Source organism: Salvelinus alpinus, chromosome 9, assembly GCF_045679555.1.
Source record: "Salvelinus alpinus chromosome 9, SLU_Salpinus.1, whole genome shotgun sequence".
Classification (NCBI taxonomy): Eukaryota; Metazoa; Chordata; class Actinopteri; order Salmoniformes; family Salmonidae; genus Salvelinus; species Salvelinus alpinus.
The window spans coordinates 52,117,304-52,137,589 of NC_092094.1; the positions used below are offsets into that span (position 1 = coordinate 52,117,304).

General features: G+C 44.7%; 1 protein-coding gene across 20 annotated transcripts in view; it reads right to left on the reverse strand.

Moving 5' to 3' along the window:
- LOC139584006 (pleckstrin homology domain-containing family A member 7-like) overlaps positions 1 to 20,286 on the reverse strand; it is a 163,739-nt gene that overhangs the window by 18,095 nt on the left and 125,358 nt on the right. For 11 of the 20 annotated variants that reach the window (XM_071415527.1, XM_071415526.1, XM_071415525.1 and 8 more), the window contains 6 exons: positions 16,766 to 16,947; positions 9,890 to 10,456; positions 8,712 to 9,291; positions 8,495 to 8,578; positions 5,058 to 5,321; positions 2,246 to 2,299 (listed from right to left, as the gene is read on the reverse strand). In XM_071415527.1, the coding sequence (XP_071271628.1) occupies positions 2,246 to 2,299; positions 5,058 to 5,321; positions 8,495 to 8,578; positions 8,712 to 9,291; positions 9,890 to 10,456; positions 16,766 to 16,947 (1,731 nt within the window). The remainder of the gene's footprint in view (positions 1 to 2,245; positions 2,300 to 5,057; positions 5,322 to 8,494; positions 8,579 to 8,711; positions 9,292 to 9,889; positions 10,457 to 16,765; positions 16,948 to 20,286) is intronic. The other 9 variants (XM_071415529.1, XM_071415534.1, XM_071415533.1 and 6 more) reach the window with 5 other exon arrangements.

The window sequence follows — 20,286 nt, forward strand, 5'->3', positions numbered from 1 at the left end:
CAGGCGGCCAGCTCTAGGAATCGTCTTGGTGGTTCTAAACTTCTTCCATTTAAGAATGATGAAGGCCACTGTGTTCTTGGGGATCTTTAATGCTGCAGAAATGTTTTGGTACCCTTCCACAGATCTGTGACGACACAATCCTGTCTCTAAGCTCTACGGACAATTCCTTCGACCTCATGGCTTGGTTTTTGCTCTCACATGCACTGTCAACTGTGGGACCTTATATAGACAGGTGTGTGTCTTTCCAAATCATGTCCAATCAATTGAATTTACCACAGGTGGACTCCAATCAAGTTGTAGAACCATCTCAAGGATGATCAATGGAAACAGGATGCACCTGAGCTCAATTTCGAGTCTCATAGCAAAGGGTCTGAATACTTATGTAAATAAGGTACTTCTGATTTTTATATTTTATAAATTTTCTCAAATTTAAACCTGTTTTCGCGTTGTCATTATGTGGTATTGTGTGTAGATTGATGAGGGGGAAATGATTTAATACATTTTAGAATAAGGCTGTAACGTAACAAAATGTGGAAAAAGGGAAAGGGTCTGAATACTTTCCGAATGCACTGTATGTACAGTGCCTTCATTCCCCATTTTGTTGTTACAGCCTGAAATGTATCTTTTTTAACCATCTACACACAATACCCCATAATGACAAAGTGAAAACTTTTAAATTGTAGTACATTTATTAGATTTTCCCCCCAGAAATCTCATATTTACATAATTATTCACACCCCTGAGTCAACACATTAGAATCACCTTTGGCAGCGAACCACCTTTGGCAGCGAATCACCTTTGGCAGCGAATCACCTTTGGCAGCGAATCACCTTTGGCAGCGAATCACCTTTGGCAGCGAATCACCTTTGGCAGCGAATCACCTTTGGCAGCGAATCACCTTTGGCAGCGAATCACCTTTGGCAGTGATTACAGCTTTCTGAGTAAGTCTCTAACAGCTTCGCACACCTGAATTTTACAATAAAATTCCTCAAGCTCTGTCAAGTTGGTTGTTGATCAATGCTAGACAGCGATTTAAACCAAAACTGTAACTAGGCCACTCAGGAAATTCAATGTTTTCTTGGTAACCAGCATACACTGAGTATACAAAACATTAAGAACACCTGCTCTTTCCATGGCATAGACTGACCAGGTGAAAGAGATGATCCATTATTGATGTCATTTGATAAATCCACTTCAAATCAGATGAAGCGGAGGAGACAGGTTAAATAAGGATTTCAAAGCCTTGACACAATTGAGACATGGGATTGTGTATGTGTGCCATTCAAAGGGTGATTTGGTAATATTTAAGTGCCTTTAAACGGGGTATGGCATTCGGTGCCAGGCTTGTGTAAAGAACTGCAACGCTGTGTCAAGAATGGTCCACCACCCAAAGGACATCCAGCCAACTTGATACAACTGTGGAAAGCATTGTCGTCAAAATGGGCCAGCATCTCTGTGGAACGCTTTCGACACCTTGTAGAGTCCATGCCCCAACAAATTGAGGCTGTTCTGAGGGCAAAAGGGGGTGCAACTCAATAATAGGAAGGTGTTCCTAATGTTTTGTACACACAGTGTATTATATAGAGCCAACATATCAATAAACTGGCAGTACATGTATCAGTGTGTGTGTCTCTCCCCCCCTCCCTGCTAAGCATCACTGGGACCAGAAGACCAGGGGACCACGCTGCCTGTGCTGGGACCAGCTACCTCCTAGGATAACACTTTAAGGGTCCATAATAAACAGTTTATTAGGCATTTACAAACCATTTGCTCACCATTTATTCCTCAGTACTCCAACATTTGTAAATATTAGTAAGCTAGTTATTCACGCATACATTTCTTTAAAACATCCTGTGCGCTTGTTCTTTTACCAAGTTTGACGTTTTGTTCATCCCCATTTATGCCGTGTCATTCTCAGCTCCACCCTGAGATGCAGGGTGTGTTGGTCATCCAGCGAGTAGTAAGGTGAGTGTGTTAATGTTAGAGAGCTTTGGCCAGGCTTTAGGCCTAGCTCCAGGGTGAAGTTTCCCCTAGGTACAAATCCATGATCAGCTTCCCCTCCACCAATCCTAACCTTAACCATTTGTAGGGGAAAATGTAAAAACGGATCCAAGATCAGTGCCTAGGGGCAACTTCACCCTACTCTATTTGAGTAGGCCTACACGAGAGGGGGAAACACAGGAGAGAGAGGGATGAGGAGATAACAAAAGGGAAACAGGAGGAGAGAGAGAGAGAGCGTTCCCACCTTCAAGTCTAGATACTCCAGGTCTTTCTTCAGTTGCATGTACGTATCGTCAACCTTCGGGGTGGAGTGGAGAGATAAAGAATAGTCAATCAAAGCTTTACGGCATTACAGTATGGCAGCGTACAGGATTTTGACAGGTATACGCTTCCATATTATAGATCTAACTGTATAGTGGATATTAGTTGCCGAATGAGTCACTGATAATACATATGATTATATAGCGCTACTCATTAACGTCAAATCTACCATGATGTGTAATAATAATTACTTGTCCGTTCTACTATAATCATTTATAATGATCCATAATGGATTAGGAATTAAGGGTGAGATGATTGTAAGCCTATTGTCAAGAATATGCTTTTGGATGATTGCCATCTGTTAGGCTTGTTATAAGATGAGTAAAATATCAAAACGGGCAAAACGTTAATGTTGTCATCCAAAACACGCATGCACACACACACACAGAGAGAGAGAGAGAGAGAAAATGTTTGCATTGGCACATTTAATTTATTATGAGCTTCTCAATGTTATACCACCAGAGATGCAAGACGTGCACATACAAAATGGAAGCACACTACAAGCAGCCGCTCCAAGATCACAAGCCCAAAAACGGCTCCACTTTGAAGCAAACTAGCAACATCTCAGCCAAACAAACTTTATAAAAAAACACTGAAAATGAGCGAGAGACATCAAAGTCCAGGCAGATAAAAAAAAAAAAATGGAACTGTATCTAAAGCCAACCAGACAGTCTTAGTCTGGGATGACTGCACTGAAGCTATAGCACAACACGACATGCTAACACACAATCCGGCGCTACACAGCCTAACTTGAAGTGCAAAAACCCCCACTACAGGCTGCTACGGCCTTAAAGTCTTGTTTGATAAAATGCAACAACTGAAACCAGAACTATTCTGGGTTTAGAGACGAAGAGAAACTGAAATGGTTATTTAGAAAATAAGTGTTCCTGGTTGCAAATTTTGTTTTCAAAGCATGGAAGATACTGTACGTCAAGATAAGCTACATCATTGAAATAGCAGGTTTCTGTTTAGTTTTTAGTTTCTTTTTCTTTTTCGTTTGAATGTATACATGTGCAGTGACTTGCAAAAGTATTCAGACCCCTTGGATTTCTTCACATTTTATTCCATTACAAAGTGGGATTAAAATGGATTTAATTGTCAATTTTTACCAACAATCTACACAAAATACATGAATGTCAAAGTGGAAGAAATATTACATCTTCTTTTAGATAAATACATTCAGGAAAAAAATAACTAAAATATAGTCGTTGCATAAGTATTCAGCCTAAATTAGATCAGGAGTCAAATTTGGCTGAACAAATCACATAAGTTAGATAGACTAATAGCAGTGGACATGATTTTTGAATAACTAAGTCCTCCTCTGTCCCCCATACAGACAACATCTGTAAGATTCCTCAGTCAAGTTTTGAATTTCAAGCGTAGATTCAACTACAAAGACCAGGGAGCTTTTCGAAAGCCTCATAAAGAAGGGCACTGATTGGTAGATGGGTAACAATAACAAATCAGACATTAAGTTATTAATTATGCTGTGGATTATACTGTATATTAAACCACCCAGACACATCAAAGCCACGGTCGTCCTTCTGAACTGAGCTGCAGGACAGGAATGAAACTGCTCAGGGATGTTACCATCAGGACAACGGTGATTTTAAAACAAGCTACACAGTTCAATGTCTGTGATGGTAAAACACTTGAGGATGGATCAACAACATTGAAGTGATTCCACAATAATTACCTAAGTGACAGCGTGAAAAGAAGAACAGAAATATACAGAATGAAAATACCAAAAACATGCATCTTGTATGCAAAGGCACTAAAGTAATACAGCAAAGAAACACAGCAAAGGAATACACCTTTTGGCCTAAATGCAGAGCCTTATGTTTGGGGCAAATCCAACACATCGGAGTAACTATCTCCTTATTTTCAAGCATAGTGGTGGCTACATCAATATGTTGGTAGGTGTGCTTGACATCAGCAAATACTGGGGAGTTTTTCCCAGGATAAAAAGAAACAGAATGGAGCTAGGCACAGGCAAAATCCTAGAGGAAAACCTGCTTTAGTCTTCTTTACAACCTACAACACAAGGCCAAATCTACACTGGAGTTGCTTACCAAGAAGACAGTAGATTTCCCTGAGTAGCCAAATTACAGTTTTGACTTAAATCTGCTTGAAAATCTATGTCAAGACTTGAAAATGGTTGTCTAGCCATGATCCCAAACATCTTGACAGAGCTTGTAGAATTTTTTAAAGAATAAATGGGCAAATATTACACAATCCAGGTGTGCAAAGCTCTTATAGATTTACCCAAAAAGAATCACATCTGTAACCGACGCCAAATGTGTTTCTAACATGTGTTGACTCAGGGAGCTGTATACTTATGCAAATACTATATTTTAGTTATTTCATTTCTATTAATATTTAAAATACTTTTTCTTGCACTGTGACATTAGAGATTATTTTATATAGATTGTTGACAAAAAAAATGACATTTCAATTTTAATCCCATTTTGTAACACAACAAAATGTGAAGAAATCCAAAGGGTCTGAATACTTTTGCAAGGCACCGTATATGAATGAGTATAATTTCTGCGTGCGTATATGATTCATTTCTTTGCTACTGTGGATAGTGTGTTTTATAAGCTCACTTGGGCAGGGCATCTTGAAGATGCAAGACACTATAATAATGAAACAAATCAAAAAGCATAGAAATGGACTATGGCGGCCAGCCAGCACAGGCCAACGCTCACAAACAGCCATGCCCAGGTTGAGCTCACATTGGTGGGGTAAAGAAGACCAGGCGTACTGGGGGCCCCCACCTGGCTGCTGCTGCCGTGGCCCATGGGGCCTGAGGGGCCTAGGAAGGGCCCCAGATAAGAAGGGCCGGAGGAGAAGAGAGGGTTGTTTTTGGTGGTGAGGAAGTGGGGGCCAGAAGGGGTGTAGTTGAAGTGCTGCAGCTGGGTTAGCGTGTGGTGGCGCGCGGCGGCCATCTTTGCCTGATGCCTTCGGAGCTGAATGAGCAGGAGGGTGAGCTCCTCAGGCTGCTTGTGTAACAGTAGTGAGTCCCTCGGGGGACAGAGGGAGGGAATGGGGGAATTAACTCAACACCCCGACACAGACAGAGTGCTCAACGGTTAGCAAAGATACTCAGAGCTGTATAGAATCTATATAGTTAGGTAGAACTGGTCGGTCATGTTAGCACCAAACGTTCAATGCCATTTACATTCAAACAATGCAATCTTACTGGAACGCTAGGGAAAGTGGAGACATCACAAAAGTCTAACTGTAAATAGTAGTGGAGACACCAGTTTTGGAGGCAGTGTTACGCTTGCTAGCAAAGAAAGCTGTACAGTAGCTAACTAGCTAAAATGTTTCACCCCACAGTTAGCCAGGTTATTTAATTATTTAACTAGCTGAAGTTATTTAGAGCTAGTTAGCTAGTAAAAGGGTGCAGGAGTGGTGGCTAAAGTAACACTTGTGTCAATAACATGACAAAAAAAACGTGCGTTTCCAGTTGTGTTTACATTTTACAGATTAGGACGCAATCCTCTTTCCAAGTGTTTTTTTGTGGAACTTTTGATACCAACACGGCAGCCATTCAAATATCTGTATCTACACTGAACAAAAACATGTACGCAACATGTAAAGTGTTGGTTCCATATTTCAAGAGCTGAAATAAAAGATCCCAGATATGTTCCATACGCACAAAAAAGCTTAACTCTCTCAAATGTTGTGCAAAAATTTGTTTACATCCCTGTTGGTGAGCATTTCTCCTTTGCCAAGATAATCCATCCACCTGACAGGTGTGGCATATCAAGAAGCTGATTCAACAGCATGCTCATTACACAGGTGCAGGTGCACCTTGTGCTGGGGACAATAAAAAGGCTACTAAAATATGCAGTTTTGTCACACAACACAATGCCACAGATGTCTAAGGTTTTAAGGGAGCGTGCAATTGGCATGCTGACTGCCGGAATGTCCACCAGAACGTTTGCCAGAAAATTTTATTGTGAATTACTCTAGCATAAGCCGCCTCCAACATAGTTTTAGAAAATGTGGCATTACGTCCTCACAACCGTAGACCATGTGTAACCACGCCAGCCCAGGAACTCCACATCTGGCTTCTTTACCTGCGGGATCGTTTGAGACCAGCGACCCGGGCAGCTGATGAAACTATGGGTTTGCACAACCAAAGAATTTCTGCACAAACTGTCAGAAACTGTCTCAGGGAAGCTCATCTGCGTGCTCGTCGTCCTCACCAGGGTCTTGACCTGATTGCAGTTCGGCATCCTCACCGACTTCAGATGGCAAATGCTCACCTTCGATGGCCACTGGCACGCTGGATTCACGGATGGATCCCGGTTTTAACTGTACTGGGCAGATGGCGTCGTGTAGGCGTTATGGTATGGGCAGGCATAAGCTATAGACAACGAACACAATTGCATTTTATAGATGGCAATTTAAATGCACAGATACTGTGACGAGATTCTGGAGGCCCATTGTCGTGCCTTTTATCCGTCGCCATCACCTCATGTTTCAGCATGATCATGCACGACCCCATGTTGCAAGGATTTGTACACAATTCCTGGAAGCTGAAAATGTCCCAGTTCTTCCATGGCCTGCATCCTCACCAGACATGTCACCCATTGAGCATGTTTGGGATGCTCTGGATCAAAGTGTACAACAGCATGTTCCAGTCCCCAACAATATCCAGTAACTTCGTACAGCCATTGAAAAGGAGTGGGACAATATTCCACAGGCCACAATCAGCCTGATCAACTCTATGTGAAGGAGATGTGTCGTGCAACATGAGGCAAATGGCGGACACACCAGATACTGACTGGATTTCTGATCCACGCCCCTATCTATTTTTAAGGTATTGACTTTAAACAAATTTTGTTACGTTACAGCCTTATTCTAAAATATATTAAATTAATGGTTTTCCTCACAATCTACACACAACACCCCATAATGACAAAGCGAAAACAGGTTTTTAGAAATGTTTACTATTTTATAAAACATTTCTAAACATAAATACCTTATTTACATAAGTATTCAGATCCTTTGCTATGAGACTCGAAATTCAGCTCAGGTGCATCCTGCTTCCATCGATCATCCTTGAGATGTTTCTACAACTTGATTGGAATCCACCTGTGGTAAATTCAATTGATTGGACATGATTTGGAAAGACACACACCTGTCTAGATAAGGTCCCACAGTTGACAGTGCATGTCAGAGCAAAAACTAAGACATGAGGTCGAAGGAATTGTCCGTAGAGCTTAGAGACAGGATTGTGTCGAGGCACAGATCTGGGGAAGGGCACCAAAAAATGTATGCAGCATTGAAGGTCCCCAAGAACACAGTGGCCTCCATCATTCTTAAATGGAAGAAGTTTGGAACCACCAAGACTCTTCCTAGAGCTGGCCACCCAGCCAAACTGAGCAATCGAGGGAGAAGGGCCTTAGTCAGGGAGGTGAACAAGAAAAAAAAGAGCAGCAGAGTTATTCTGTGGAGACAGGAGAACCTTCCAGAAGGACAACCATCTCTGCAGCACTGCAGCACGAGGAAAAGATGAGCAGAGCAAGGTACAGAGAGATCCTTGATGAAAACGTGCTCCAGAGCGCTCAGGACCTCAGATTGGGGAAAAGGTTCACTTTCCAACAGAACAACAACCCTAAGCACACAGCCAAGACAATGCAGCAGTGACTTTGGGACAAGTCTCTGAATCTCCTTGAGTGGCCCAGCCAGTTTTTTTATTTTTTTATTTTTAATACAGAAATTTCTTAGTTATTATGGGGTATGGTTTGTAGAATGATGAGCGAAAAAAACAATTTAATACATTTTAGAATAAGGCTGTAACGTAACAAAATGTGGAGAAAGTCAAGGGGTCTCAATACTTTCCAAATGCACTGTATCTGTATTCCCAGTCATGTGAAATCCATAGATTAGTGCCTAATGAATTCATTTCAAATTGACTGATTTCCTTATATGAACTGTAACTCAGTAAAATCGTTGAAATTGTTACATGTTGTGTTTTTGTTCAGTGTATATCGGAAACCTGAAATGTTGCTGATTCACATCCCATCCTTGTAAAGTACTGTAAATTAAGCTAATTGCAAAGTGTCCATGTTATTCAAGAAACACTGGATCTTTGACTTCATGTCGTAATCTAAAACAACATGCTTGGGTTGTGACTGGGTGTGTGACTCCATACCGTTTTCCCGTGAAGGCTGGGAGCGCTGACCGTGTGTGTGATGTAGTTGGAGGGAGGCATGGACCGTCTCTCGATGGTGGCAGCCTGGCCAACACAACCCACACACACACTACAGTTAACAGTCTTAATCTGCCATTATTACCTCCACAAAATACTTTCAGAAAAATTAACATAAACCTGCTATGACACATTCAAGTTTCCTTCCCCTTCGTCTTACCTTGAGTAGTTGAGACTTGGCTCTTCGGGGGGACCCAGCCACCGGCACGTCCAGTGCATCTCTCTCCCCCCGGGGCATTACCACCACCCGATTAACGGGTGTGTGGGGCCTCCGTGGGGGGGACAGGGCCCTGGAGCTCTGGGGGCCCGGTGGGAGGATGTCGGAGGGGTCTGGGGGCACCGACACACAGCGGGGAACCTCAGAACTGGGTCGCTGGGCCGAGGGGGGCACCGTGGAGGGGGGCCTGGGCCCGAAGGGGTAGTCCGGGGCAGGTGTGTAGAGGGGGGCGGTGGGACTGCCGTGGCGGAACTGGTGGCGCTGCTGCCACTCGTAGAGCTGCCACACGGTGCCAGGCCCACCGATGCCACCCCCGTCCCTGGCGCAGGTACCCTGGGGGTCTGAGGGTCCGAGTCGGAAGTGGCTGAGGCGGTCCTGTGCGTATTTGTACTCCCCTTGGCGCGCGGCGGTGGGGGGGCTGCGGCGAGGGGTCTTTGGCAGCGTCTGGTAGGCCTCCAGGCCGATGAACTTGGGCTGAGTCGGGGGGCTGTGACGGGGGAGGGTGCCCCCTCTCGAGGGGGGGCTATGGGAAAGAGAACAGGGAAGAGGCCGGAGGTCAGACAAAAGCAAGGCTGTGAACTTTGTATCATTGTGTTGCTGATATACATTTGACTGGCTTAGCAGGGTCGGAGTACTGTGCTGAACGTAAGCCTTATAAGGCTTTGAGTGACGCTATGCGTAAATTATTCCAAGAACCCCACTAGAGGGAGATATTGGCTATGAGCCCCATGATGTACTTGCAGTATATCAACCATACCTAAACACTGAAACCGCTTACCTAGTAGAATGTGTGTGTGTGTGTGTGTGTGTGTGTGTGTGTGTGTGTGTGTGTGTGTGTGTGTGTGTGTGGTAAAGTATGTGTTTGAATATGCACCACAATAAACATATGCGAGTGTGAATACTCATGCTGTGCACGTGTATAAGTTTAAAGTTGTATTAGTAATAGAGTATGTACGGGATACGTATGGTACTCATTGTCTAACGAAATGCTTATAAGAGTAGGCCAATGTGTTTGAACTCAAGATATGAGTGTCTATGTGTTTGTAATTATATGCCATTTGAATGCACAGTGATAAACACCTAGACGAGTGGCGGTGTGACCTGTGAACCATGACCTTTACCCTTTGTGCTCGGCCTTCTGCACCTTGACCCAGTGCTCCACCTGCTCCAGGGCGCTCCTCCTCTGCACCTTCCTTTGAGTGTCAACCACCTGTGGGGCCAGCGTGGCCCTCTGGTACGTCCCCGTCCCCATCCCGTTGGGTTCTGGAGTGGGTGTTCCGTTCCTCAGACAGGCCCCGGGGGGCAGGGTGAAGGCGCCGCGCGACGGGGCACGTGATGGCGCCCTGGAGGGGGGCGCGGATGTGGGTGCGGAGGCGGAGTCTGGAGGTAGGGAGGGAAGGGGAGGGAGACTGCTAGGAGGGACGGCGTCCATTTCAATTTCCACGCTTCCGCCGCCGAGGGAAGGAATCTTGGAAGTGATGGGATTGAGTGTGTCGTTCCGGAAGCTACGGCGCTCCTCGGTTTCTCGGATATCGGCAGGTTCGAGGACCACTCCATCGCTATGGAGATGGAGGTCGGCTCGGGGTTCGCGTGAGGTCTTTGTGTAGTTGTTGACGTGGTTGGTTTGGGGGACCCCCTTGCGTTCTGACGTGTTGGGCATTTCCGATTTCTCCGATGTTTCCGACGGCCTAGGAAAGGAACAGAACGGTAAGATGTTTTGGCTCTCTATCTCAACACATAGGAACAACAGAATTATTGACATTGCCATTGTATCAGGACAGTAACTAGGGTAGCAAAATTACAGTAACTTTCCCACTTATTTTGTTTCCTCATTTTTCATACCTCTAATCTCTAACAGGAGTTAATGTTAGAAATTACTTTTTGTAATTTACTAGAGAATCATTATTTCATCCCTTCATAATCGCCAATCACAACCAAGTGAAGTGTTAACATTAGCATAGCCTAACATGAATGAAAGGCCCATCAAAATAGGATATAGGAACATAGCCTCAGCTACAGGGAAAATCAGGCTAATTCCATCTAAATGAAGAGAACTGGGCTACTAAGCGTTAGCAATTAGCGTAGCCTAGCCTCCTGGGTCTCTCAGGCTAGTTAAACTGACAGCCACTTGTGCTAAAAATAGCTCAGGGGTACTGTCTAATGGACTGGCGGGAATGAGCAGTCAAATTCGCGACGATGGACACAATCACTTCCCTCCGATGATATGAGCTTCTCATTCATCAAATACAGCGTTCCAGGACCGTTTAGTCATAAGAGCCACAGTGAATTGATTGGCTATAACACACATCCCACACACACAGGGTGATAAACGTACAGTATGCAGCACACAGTGGGATCATTTAGCGGCGTGGCTCAATCTGATGGGTCCATACTTCTGAACATTAAAATCGTTGACATAGTCCTGCGTGATAGTAGGCTACATGTTAGTTTTTCCCATCCCGAAAACCTGGCGCACTTATAGCCTTATGACAACAAGACCAGCTGGACATGATTATTTCCTGGGACAAACTCTTGCATCTGCCAATTCCAAATGTTGATGTAGTTGGATGTGACTGAACACTTCGTCATGAAAGCGTCCTTAACAGAAGTGAAAACGGCACGGTCTGCTATTCTAAGCTACTGAAACACGCACTAGATTTTATCTGGACGAACAGCTCACAGTGTCAGTGAGTATGGCTCCTGGTCATTTTGGGGCGTTTTGCGGCAAAGTTCGAATCCCAGGACGGATCGTTTTTCACCTTTGAAATGTTGAATTGCATTTGCTGCGATAGTCTGTTTCGAAGGGAAATCAAAACCATTGTAAATGAAGATGAGAAATCTATTTAATGAGGAGCTTCATGGAGTGTCTCTTGCTGACCAACACAAAGGCTACAGGGTTGTAATGTTCCCAGAGCGATGCTCCGCCACCTCTCAGAACGGTGCTTGTTTAGTGAAGTTTAGATCAAAGCTGAATCAACGTCTCACAAGATCGATTAATGATTATTTAGTATTCTACGTAGGCCTCACATACCGAATATAGTAGCATAATGTTACTGTTATTTGAATGCACAATGATTAACATTGTGCATTCAAATGGCAGTAACAAACACTTCATTTGTTTGTAGGCTAAACGTTTTATATGCATTAGAATAATCATCCACTTCGTCACATATGCATTATATAAAGTCGAGCATCGAGGACCAGCAGTGAACTTTTTTTTCTCCTTAACATAAACGCTTGACGCGAGGGGGCCTCAAACCCACGGTTACTGTACCCCGAAGATTCTGTCAACTGCCTTACCCGTATACCCCACCTGACAGTGATGATAATGGAGGAACATGACAGCTATATGAAAAGAACAGAAGGCTCTTAAAAAAATAATAATAATCCACACTGTACGATAAACTTAAACATTGTATAGACCTTCTTTACCTATGCTAAATCAGGAAAGGGCCTTCCCCAAACTGTTGCCACAAAGTTAGAAGCACAGAATTGTCTAGAATGTCATTGTATGCTGTAGCATTAAGATTTCCCTTCACTGGAACTAAGGGGCCCAGCCCAAACCATGAAAAACAGCCCCAGACCATTATTCCTCCTCCACCAAACTTTACAGTTGGCACTATGCATTCGGGCAGGTAGCCGACTCCCGGCATCCGCCAAACCCAGATTTGTCCATCAGACTGCCAGATGGTGAAGTGTGATTTATCACTCCAGAGAACGCGTTTCCACTGCTCCAGAGTCCAATGGTGGCAAGCTTTACTCCAGCCAACGCTTGGCATTGCGCATGGTAATCTTAGGCTTGAATGCGGCTGCTCGACCACGGAAACCCAATTTATGACGCTCCCGACAAACAGTTATTGTGCTGACGTTGCTTCCAGACGCAATTTGGAACTCGGTAGTGAGTGTTGCAACTGAGGACAGATGATTTTTATGCGCTTCAGCACTCGGCGGTTCCATTCTGTGAGCTTGTGTCTCCTACCACTTCTCCGCTGATGCTCCTAGACGTTTCCACTTCACAATAACACCACTTACAGTTGACTGGGGCAGCTCTAGCAGGGCAGAAATTTGACTAACTGACTTTTTGGAAAGGTGGCATCCTATGACAGTGACACATTGAAAGTCACTGAGCTCTTCAGTAAGGCCATTCTACTGCCAAAGTTTGTCTATGGAGATTACAGGGCTGTGTACTCGATTTTATATATCTGTCAGCAGCGGGTGTGGCTGAAATAGCCGAATCCACTAATTTGAAGGGGTGTCCACATACTTTTGCATATATACTGAAAACGTGTATTTTTAGCGTTAGTAGCCTAGTAAAGAATGTGTCATGCAATATTGGCACACTACACTTGTGACAGACCAAACCAAACAAAAGTAAACCTTCAATTTAGAGGTTTCAAATATCTCTCAAGGGCCAAGTTGACCTATTTTATGAAGTGCCATTGGTTGGTGGATTTAAAGTCTAAGATCTTTGATAGGCCGATGCAGAATTTGTTAGCGGAAATAATCTCTGCCAGCTGGTCTTGTTAGCACAGTGTGCCAGGTTATCTCATGGGAACAGCTAACATGTAGCGTTGTATCACGTGTAACTTCGTCAACGATGATGCCGATTTTGAGACTGTTTAACTTTAAACTTGTTTTAATGTTTCCAAGTATGAACCCAATATGTTTGCATTAATTCTGTGTATATCTTATATATTTTATATCCCAATATTTATCACATTTTGCCCCTAGTTTTCCACCCGCGTCTGTCTGCCCAGACAGACGGACAGACACGGACAGACAGACACATACGGACAAACACAGACAGACACGAACGGACAGACACACACGGGCGGACGGACGGAGACAAAGACAGACAAGATTGATAGTGAAAGAGACTGTGTGAGAGAGAGCGAGGCAGTGTGTATCAGACAGAGATTGATGAGGCCCAGGTAGCGGTGGTGTTGTGAAGGAGTCCGATTTCCTGTCAAACCAGGTGGGTCTACACACATAGCAGGCGTGTGACAGGTCGCTTCACTGCGCTACAGGAACTAACAGAGACCGAGGCCTCCATGCTGTGTCTGCTGTCTAGACTAGGGTATCTCATTTAGTGGAACTGTGGTCAGAGGCTTTGTGTCCGTTGAAAACTAGGGGCAAAATGTGATAAATATTGGGATATAAAATATATAAGATATAGACAGAATGAATGCAAACATATTGGGTTCATACTTGGAAACATTAAAACAAGTTAAACCGTCTCAAAATCTACATCATCGTTGACGAAGTTGCACGTGATACAACGCTACATGTTAGCTGTTCCCATGAGATAACCTGGCACACTGTGCTAACAAGACCAGCTGGCAGAGATTATTTCCGCTAACAAATTCTGCATCGGCCTATCAAAGATCTTAGACTTTAAATCCACCAACCAATGGCACTTCATAAAATAGGTCAACTTGGCCCTTGAGGGACATTTGAAACCTCCAAATTGAAGGTTCACTTTTGTTCGGCTTGGTCTATCACAAGTGTAGTGTGCCAATATTGCATGACACATTTTATTACTAGGCTACTACCCAAAATACACGTTCACACATATACAGTATATATGCAAAAGTATGTGGACACCCCTTCAAATTAGTGGATTCGGCTATTTCAGGATGTCACCTTTCCAAAAAGTCAGTTAGTCAAATTTCTGCCCTGCTAGAGCTGCCCCAGTCAACTGTAAGTGGTGTTATTGTGAAGTGGAAACGTCTAGGAGCATCAGCGGAGAAGTGGTAGGAGACACAAGCTCACAGAATGGAACCGCCGAGTGCTTAAGCGCATAAAAATCATCTGTCCTCAGTTGCAACACTCACTACCGAGTTCCAAATGGCGTCTGGAAGCAACGTCAGCACAATAACTGTTTGTCGGGAGTGACTGTCTGTCCGTCAGTGTCCGTGTCTGCCTGCCCGTCCGCCTGTCTGTCCGTGTTTGTCCGTCTGCCCGTATCCATCCGCCTATCCGTCCGTGTCTGTCTCTGCCTGTCGAACGGATGGACAGCCCGTCTGTGCGTCCGTCCGTGTCCGTATTGTCCGTCCGTCTCTTTGTCTGTGTGTGTCCATCCATCCCCATCCGTCTGCCCGTGTCCGTCTGTGTGTCTGTCCGTCTGTGTGTCTCTCACCCCCTCTTCTCTTCCACATATCCCCCTCTTTCTCGCTGACATCTCTCTCGGTCTCTCATCAGCCCCCCCCGTCTATTATTCTCTCTAGTCTGTCCATCGCTTTTCCCACCATCACTCTCTTCTTCCATCTCTCTATGTTATTCACTTTCTCGCCATCCTTCTCACAGCATAGTTAGGCATCTGTCATAAAGTCTGTGAAACTGTACTATTGTGTGTGTGTGTGTGCACCAATGCAATCTGAGAGCAGGCTGAGTGGCATCATGGAGCAAGGCTGGCACAGACACAGCATCACAATGCACTCTCTGCTGCAAGGTCACACAGGCATGCACAAGCGCTCACACACACAAATAGCCCTAGAGATTGCAGCTCTGTTTCTCAGCGCTGCCTATCAATGAGACTGACAGAATGGCAAACACAAGGAAACTCATCTCTCTCCCCAGACAGATATATTCAGACAGACAGACAGACACACACACACACACACACTTCAGAATTGCCACAGCTAAGTTACATGTACCATTCACAATACAATCTCGGTCAGATGGGTAATTGCCCAATAAAATATAACCAACTGAACAGTCCCAAAAGTGCAAACTCAACGCTACCCCTTCAATTTGTTAAAGCTAAATCAAGCAAACCTCCAATATTTCACATGTACATGACCCAGGTCTGGAGTGGCAGGTTGACAGACAGAGAGGTCAGGTCCGAGGCAGCGTACCTCTTGGCTTCATGGTGAACTTTCCCCTACGTACAGTAGCACGGCCCATCTGAGAATTACACCTCTTCGCCATCCTTTGGCTGTGTTTGAGAAGTGGATCATCTATTTGTCAACTAATTGCCACTTCACCGATTACTCTCAAAATAGAAACGGACAATATTCGTACGGTTACCCGTGCACACCACCTTTTCTCCTGGCCTTTACTATTTGGGGAAAGTGTGAAACGATGTCTCAAAAGGAATGGGGGGCATCGTCCGAAAGGTCAAAAAAGTTTAGACCCAGGTGTTTATCAATGTTGATATATCGACGGGGCTTAAACGCACTGACACGGCAACTAAATGGCGAGAGAAGACAAAACGGTCCACGTACAGTAAGTGTTCCACTCCGTGGGACGGAAACCTGTTGATGTTTGATTAGATGATAATGTGAATAACGTCGGCCACTCAGAAAAGAAAGCAGATATCTGCGTCAATCGCGCAATTTTTGATCTTTCCCCTACTGTCGAAAAAATATGCATTGGTTAATTCTAATGAGACGATGTTCACAACATGTGGGGACATTTTAGTACGAAACATTTCTGCCTTGTTTAATATTCTAGATGACATGTGGGGTACAAATTCTCTTTTGGGTGGTAACTTAGAAAGAGCTGGTTGGATAAAGAGTCATTTCATGCTCATTTATCAATTTGTGCCTATATGTAAATGCAAATTGGTTGTTATTTTTCAAACGTTATATTTCTAGCAATATAATAGCAAAACATATGAAAAGGGCCATATGTGGTTTAAAAAAGTTGGCATGATTCACTTAACGAAGAAATAATGTCATATTTCACATTAAATTGAACACCTGAAGTCACACCAAAATGTCTGGATTCCATTCATTCCCTGTCTCTCATTGTTCATTTGCTATAATACAGTCAATATAAATCCATTATTTGATGGATTTTTTATTTATTTTTGATCTATAAGAGTTGAGTATCTTACTCCATTACGCAGCCGTTAGATTTATCAGAAATGGATTTTGGACCCTTTATCAATTTTGACGACCGTTGCGTCCCCGATCCGAACCTTAACCTTTGGCGGCGGTAATGCAAAACTGACCCAGGACCAGTGTCTAGGGCTAACTTCGCACTACACCTACCTCTTGAGGCTGTCGGTTTGGTTCTGCATCAGCGCCGCCTGGTTCATGGCCTTCACCCAGCCGTTCACGTCCTCCTGCGTGTCGGCGCTGAAGAAGTACGTCCGCATGCCGCCGTGCTCCGCCTGCGAGTCAATCACAGTGCTCCGGTTGTAAATGTACGAGCGCATGCCCATGTGGTTGGCCTATGGGAGAGGAGAGAGGGAGTGTCAGACTGAAGAAGAGTGATGGACGTTGTGTCTGGCCAATGGGGTAGATAGCAGGGTTGGGGTCAACTGAGTTTTGAATTCAGTTATTTCAGGTGAATTTAAATGTAATTCAAAAACAAAAAATGGTCTACAATGAAATGAATTGAGAACTGAATTGACCCCAACCATGAAAGAGATGGATAGAGAAGTGTTGAACAATTAAGAGAAATAGGGACATGTCTGCCCATGGAGACACAAACACATTCAAGTCAGCCAATAGAGAGAACAAAATAGAGAGTCAAATCAGCATTAGCCAATAGGAAAAGAGACCTATCTGTGTTGGCCAATAGAAAAACAGAGATACCAGCCAAATAGAGACAAAAGAGGCCAGCCAATAGAATAACAGAGAGAAGCGACAGAGTACTCCAGCCAATGGAGAAGGAGAGAAACATCCATACCGACCAATAGACACAGTAGCATGAGTGACATAACAAGAATGCAAAGGTCCAATCCAACCCACGACAGAGGGCAGTGTAAGCCAATCAACAACAAGCAAGCATAGAAGGAGCCATTGTGATAGAACTTCAACCATGACATTGCTATTTTCAACATGCTCGTGAATTGTTTGTACTAGGCCTACTCTATAATTGTTTATACATACTTGTCTTATGCTTGTCTCTATGAGGTGTTCTGATTCTCCACACTTTTCCCCAAAGTGTGCACTTGCACACTTCCCATCATGGATTTAACAATGGTGGAAACCCCCCTACAATAGTCAACGAATACACCATTCCAATGCTTTTAAAATCCATCCCAGTGAGTACGCAAGTGCATTCGTTTGGGAGAAGGATGGAGAATCAGCACGCAGTCCAAATCTCTATGGCCGAGTTAAGATTCTCCCAGCCTTCACCCAGAAGTGTTCACTCGTTCACTCCCTCTCATGTATTTACAAGCATTGGTTTGACGCAAGCACGGTTGGAGGGAGACTCCACCATTTTCCTTCCACCAGCCCATTCCTTTTGGGGGTAATTACTGGATTGTAGTCTATGAAGAAGCAACACCAATATTTCAAGAGGCAGCTTTCGTTAGATCGGAGAACGCTATCACTAGCACTGCAAAAGGCAATTATTGAGGCAATCACTCATGCCACCGCCATTATGTAACAAATGAGAGCCAATCTATACGGGGTCTATTCACTAGCAAACCAAGCTGAAGCAAACCGGCAGAAATGGAGAGGGACCTACCTGAATTTGTCCAATAAGAAACGCTGGTTTCCCTTTCTCCCGTAGCAAAACGTTTTGCTACAGTGTGTGCTAATGAATACACACCTGCCTTTTTGTCTTATCAGAGTCCAGATCCAACTAAAATCCAAGAATCCCAAATGGCACCCGTTTCCCTATTAGTCCACTACTTTTGACCAGGGCCTTGGTCAAATGTAGTCGACTGTGTAGGGAATAGGGTGCCATTCGGGACTCATGGGTTTTAGTTGGATCTAGACAAAGCAAGGTAACAGATTGCCAAGCGGGTGTGAAATGGGTGTGATTTCTTCATTTGAGTGTTGGCATCTTTTTTTGATTTTGCCCAACTCGACGTTTGATACAAACCTGGCTTTTCAAGTTGAGGCATGGGTGTTGTTCGTGGCGTGAAAACCCCTACAACACTATACACACACGTGTACAGCACAGGAGGCTGCTGAGGGGAGGACGGGCTCATAATAATAGCTGGAATGAAATACCACCAAACACATGGAAACCACGTTTGATGTGTTGGATACCATTCCATTGATTCCGCTCCAGCCATTACTACGAGTCCGTCCTCCCCAATGAAGGTGCCGCCGGCCACCTGTGGTGTACACACATCCATGCACACATGTATTCCCACAAACACACAGACAGACCGTGCTCCTGCAGGATGGCCGGGTGTAACAGTAAGCCTCTTGGCCCCAGGCAGTGGTTGGAGAAGGTCGGGCCAGAAGGCTGCCTCTACCCCCTGGGGAGGTGTTTAAATCTCCTCCCTGGCTGGTCTAAGGTTCGGCCTGTAGCGTACACTGTGGAACAGGATGAAGTTGCCCCGAGACCTAGGATCAGCTCCCCCTAACCTTTAACCATCAGTGGGGAAACTGACCTGAGATCAGCATCTAGAGGCAGCTTCACCATACTCCGTACACTAGAGTGTAGCAGCAGAAGGCCCGACTTAGCTACTGGCAAGGTCACGCACGCGCGGGGGGGGGGTCAGACTGCTGCTGTGTTAATCAGCTGTCTAATCACCCCTCACTCACTCTCCAGCGATCTGGACAAGCTGCTCTCTAATATAGTTCTATATCATGGTCGGATGTACGTGCATGTCATACACACGCGCGCACCCACCCCATCTATCAACCTATCCCGACAGCTACCCTGTCACTGTAATTATCCAATACCTGCCCTGCCTTTTCAGACCAATGTAAGAATGTGCAGACAGTGCCTGGTCTCTTATAACATTCCTTACCACAGCCTCATAGCAGGGAAGAGGCTGTGTGGGATATTCAGTGCACTGTGTGACCGCCACACCTCCACAGAGAATGCACACTGCTCACCCTGGGCAAGTCTCCCTCCCCCTCGGCTCTCCTCCTCAAAAATAGCCAGCCTGTACTCCCAGACAGGAAGGCTAACAATAGCAGCAGTCCTCTTATTCCTCTCCCCAGCCCCTCTCAGACACGCAGGCTTTTTTATTTTGTCCCGTCTATTCAAAGCCTTCTTATTGTGCTTTCCAGATAAGCCTGGGGGGGCCTGGCCCAAATGGCACCCCATTCCCTACACAGTGCACTACTTTTTACCAGAGTCATATCAAAAGTAGTGTACTATGTAGGGAATAGGGTGCCATTTGGGAGGTAGCCCTGGCCTCCAAGCTGCGATAACACAGACCCCCGAACTCTCACGTGGAAATACTTTTACAGCAATAAACGCTCAGAATGAACGCACGACTCGCACGGTACGTTCTGGAATCCGCGATCTCGAAAATCCTTTCTGCTTTGGGGAAACCGTTGGCATAATGGAAATAGGAACTATATTCTGTATACCAAGTGTTGCTTAACGACTGTTGGGAGGTTATTAGCCTGGTGCCAATTCTGTTTGTGCCGTCTTGACAACTCCTACTGCTCGACTATCCCCTTCGGGTTAAATTTGAAAAAATAAAATAGGAGTCAGCAAGACGGCACAAACAGAATTGGCACCAGGCTATAACCTCGAACAGCCGTTAAGAAAGTTATTATACAGAATATTCACATCCTCGAGCAAGACGGCACAAACACTAGTTAAGCACCTTGGAAATGCATCCCCTGCGAGAAATGTGCTCTAT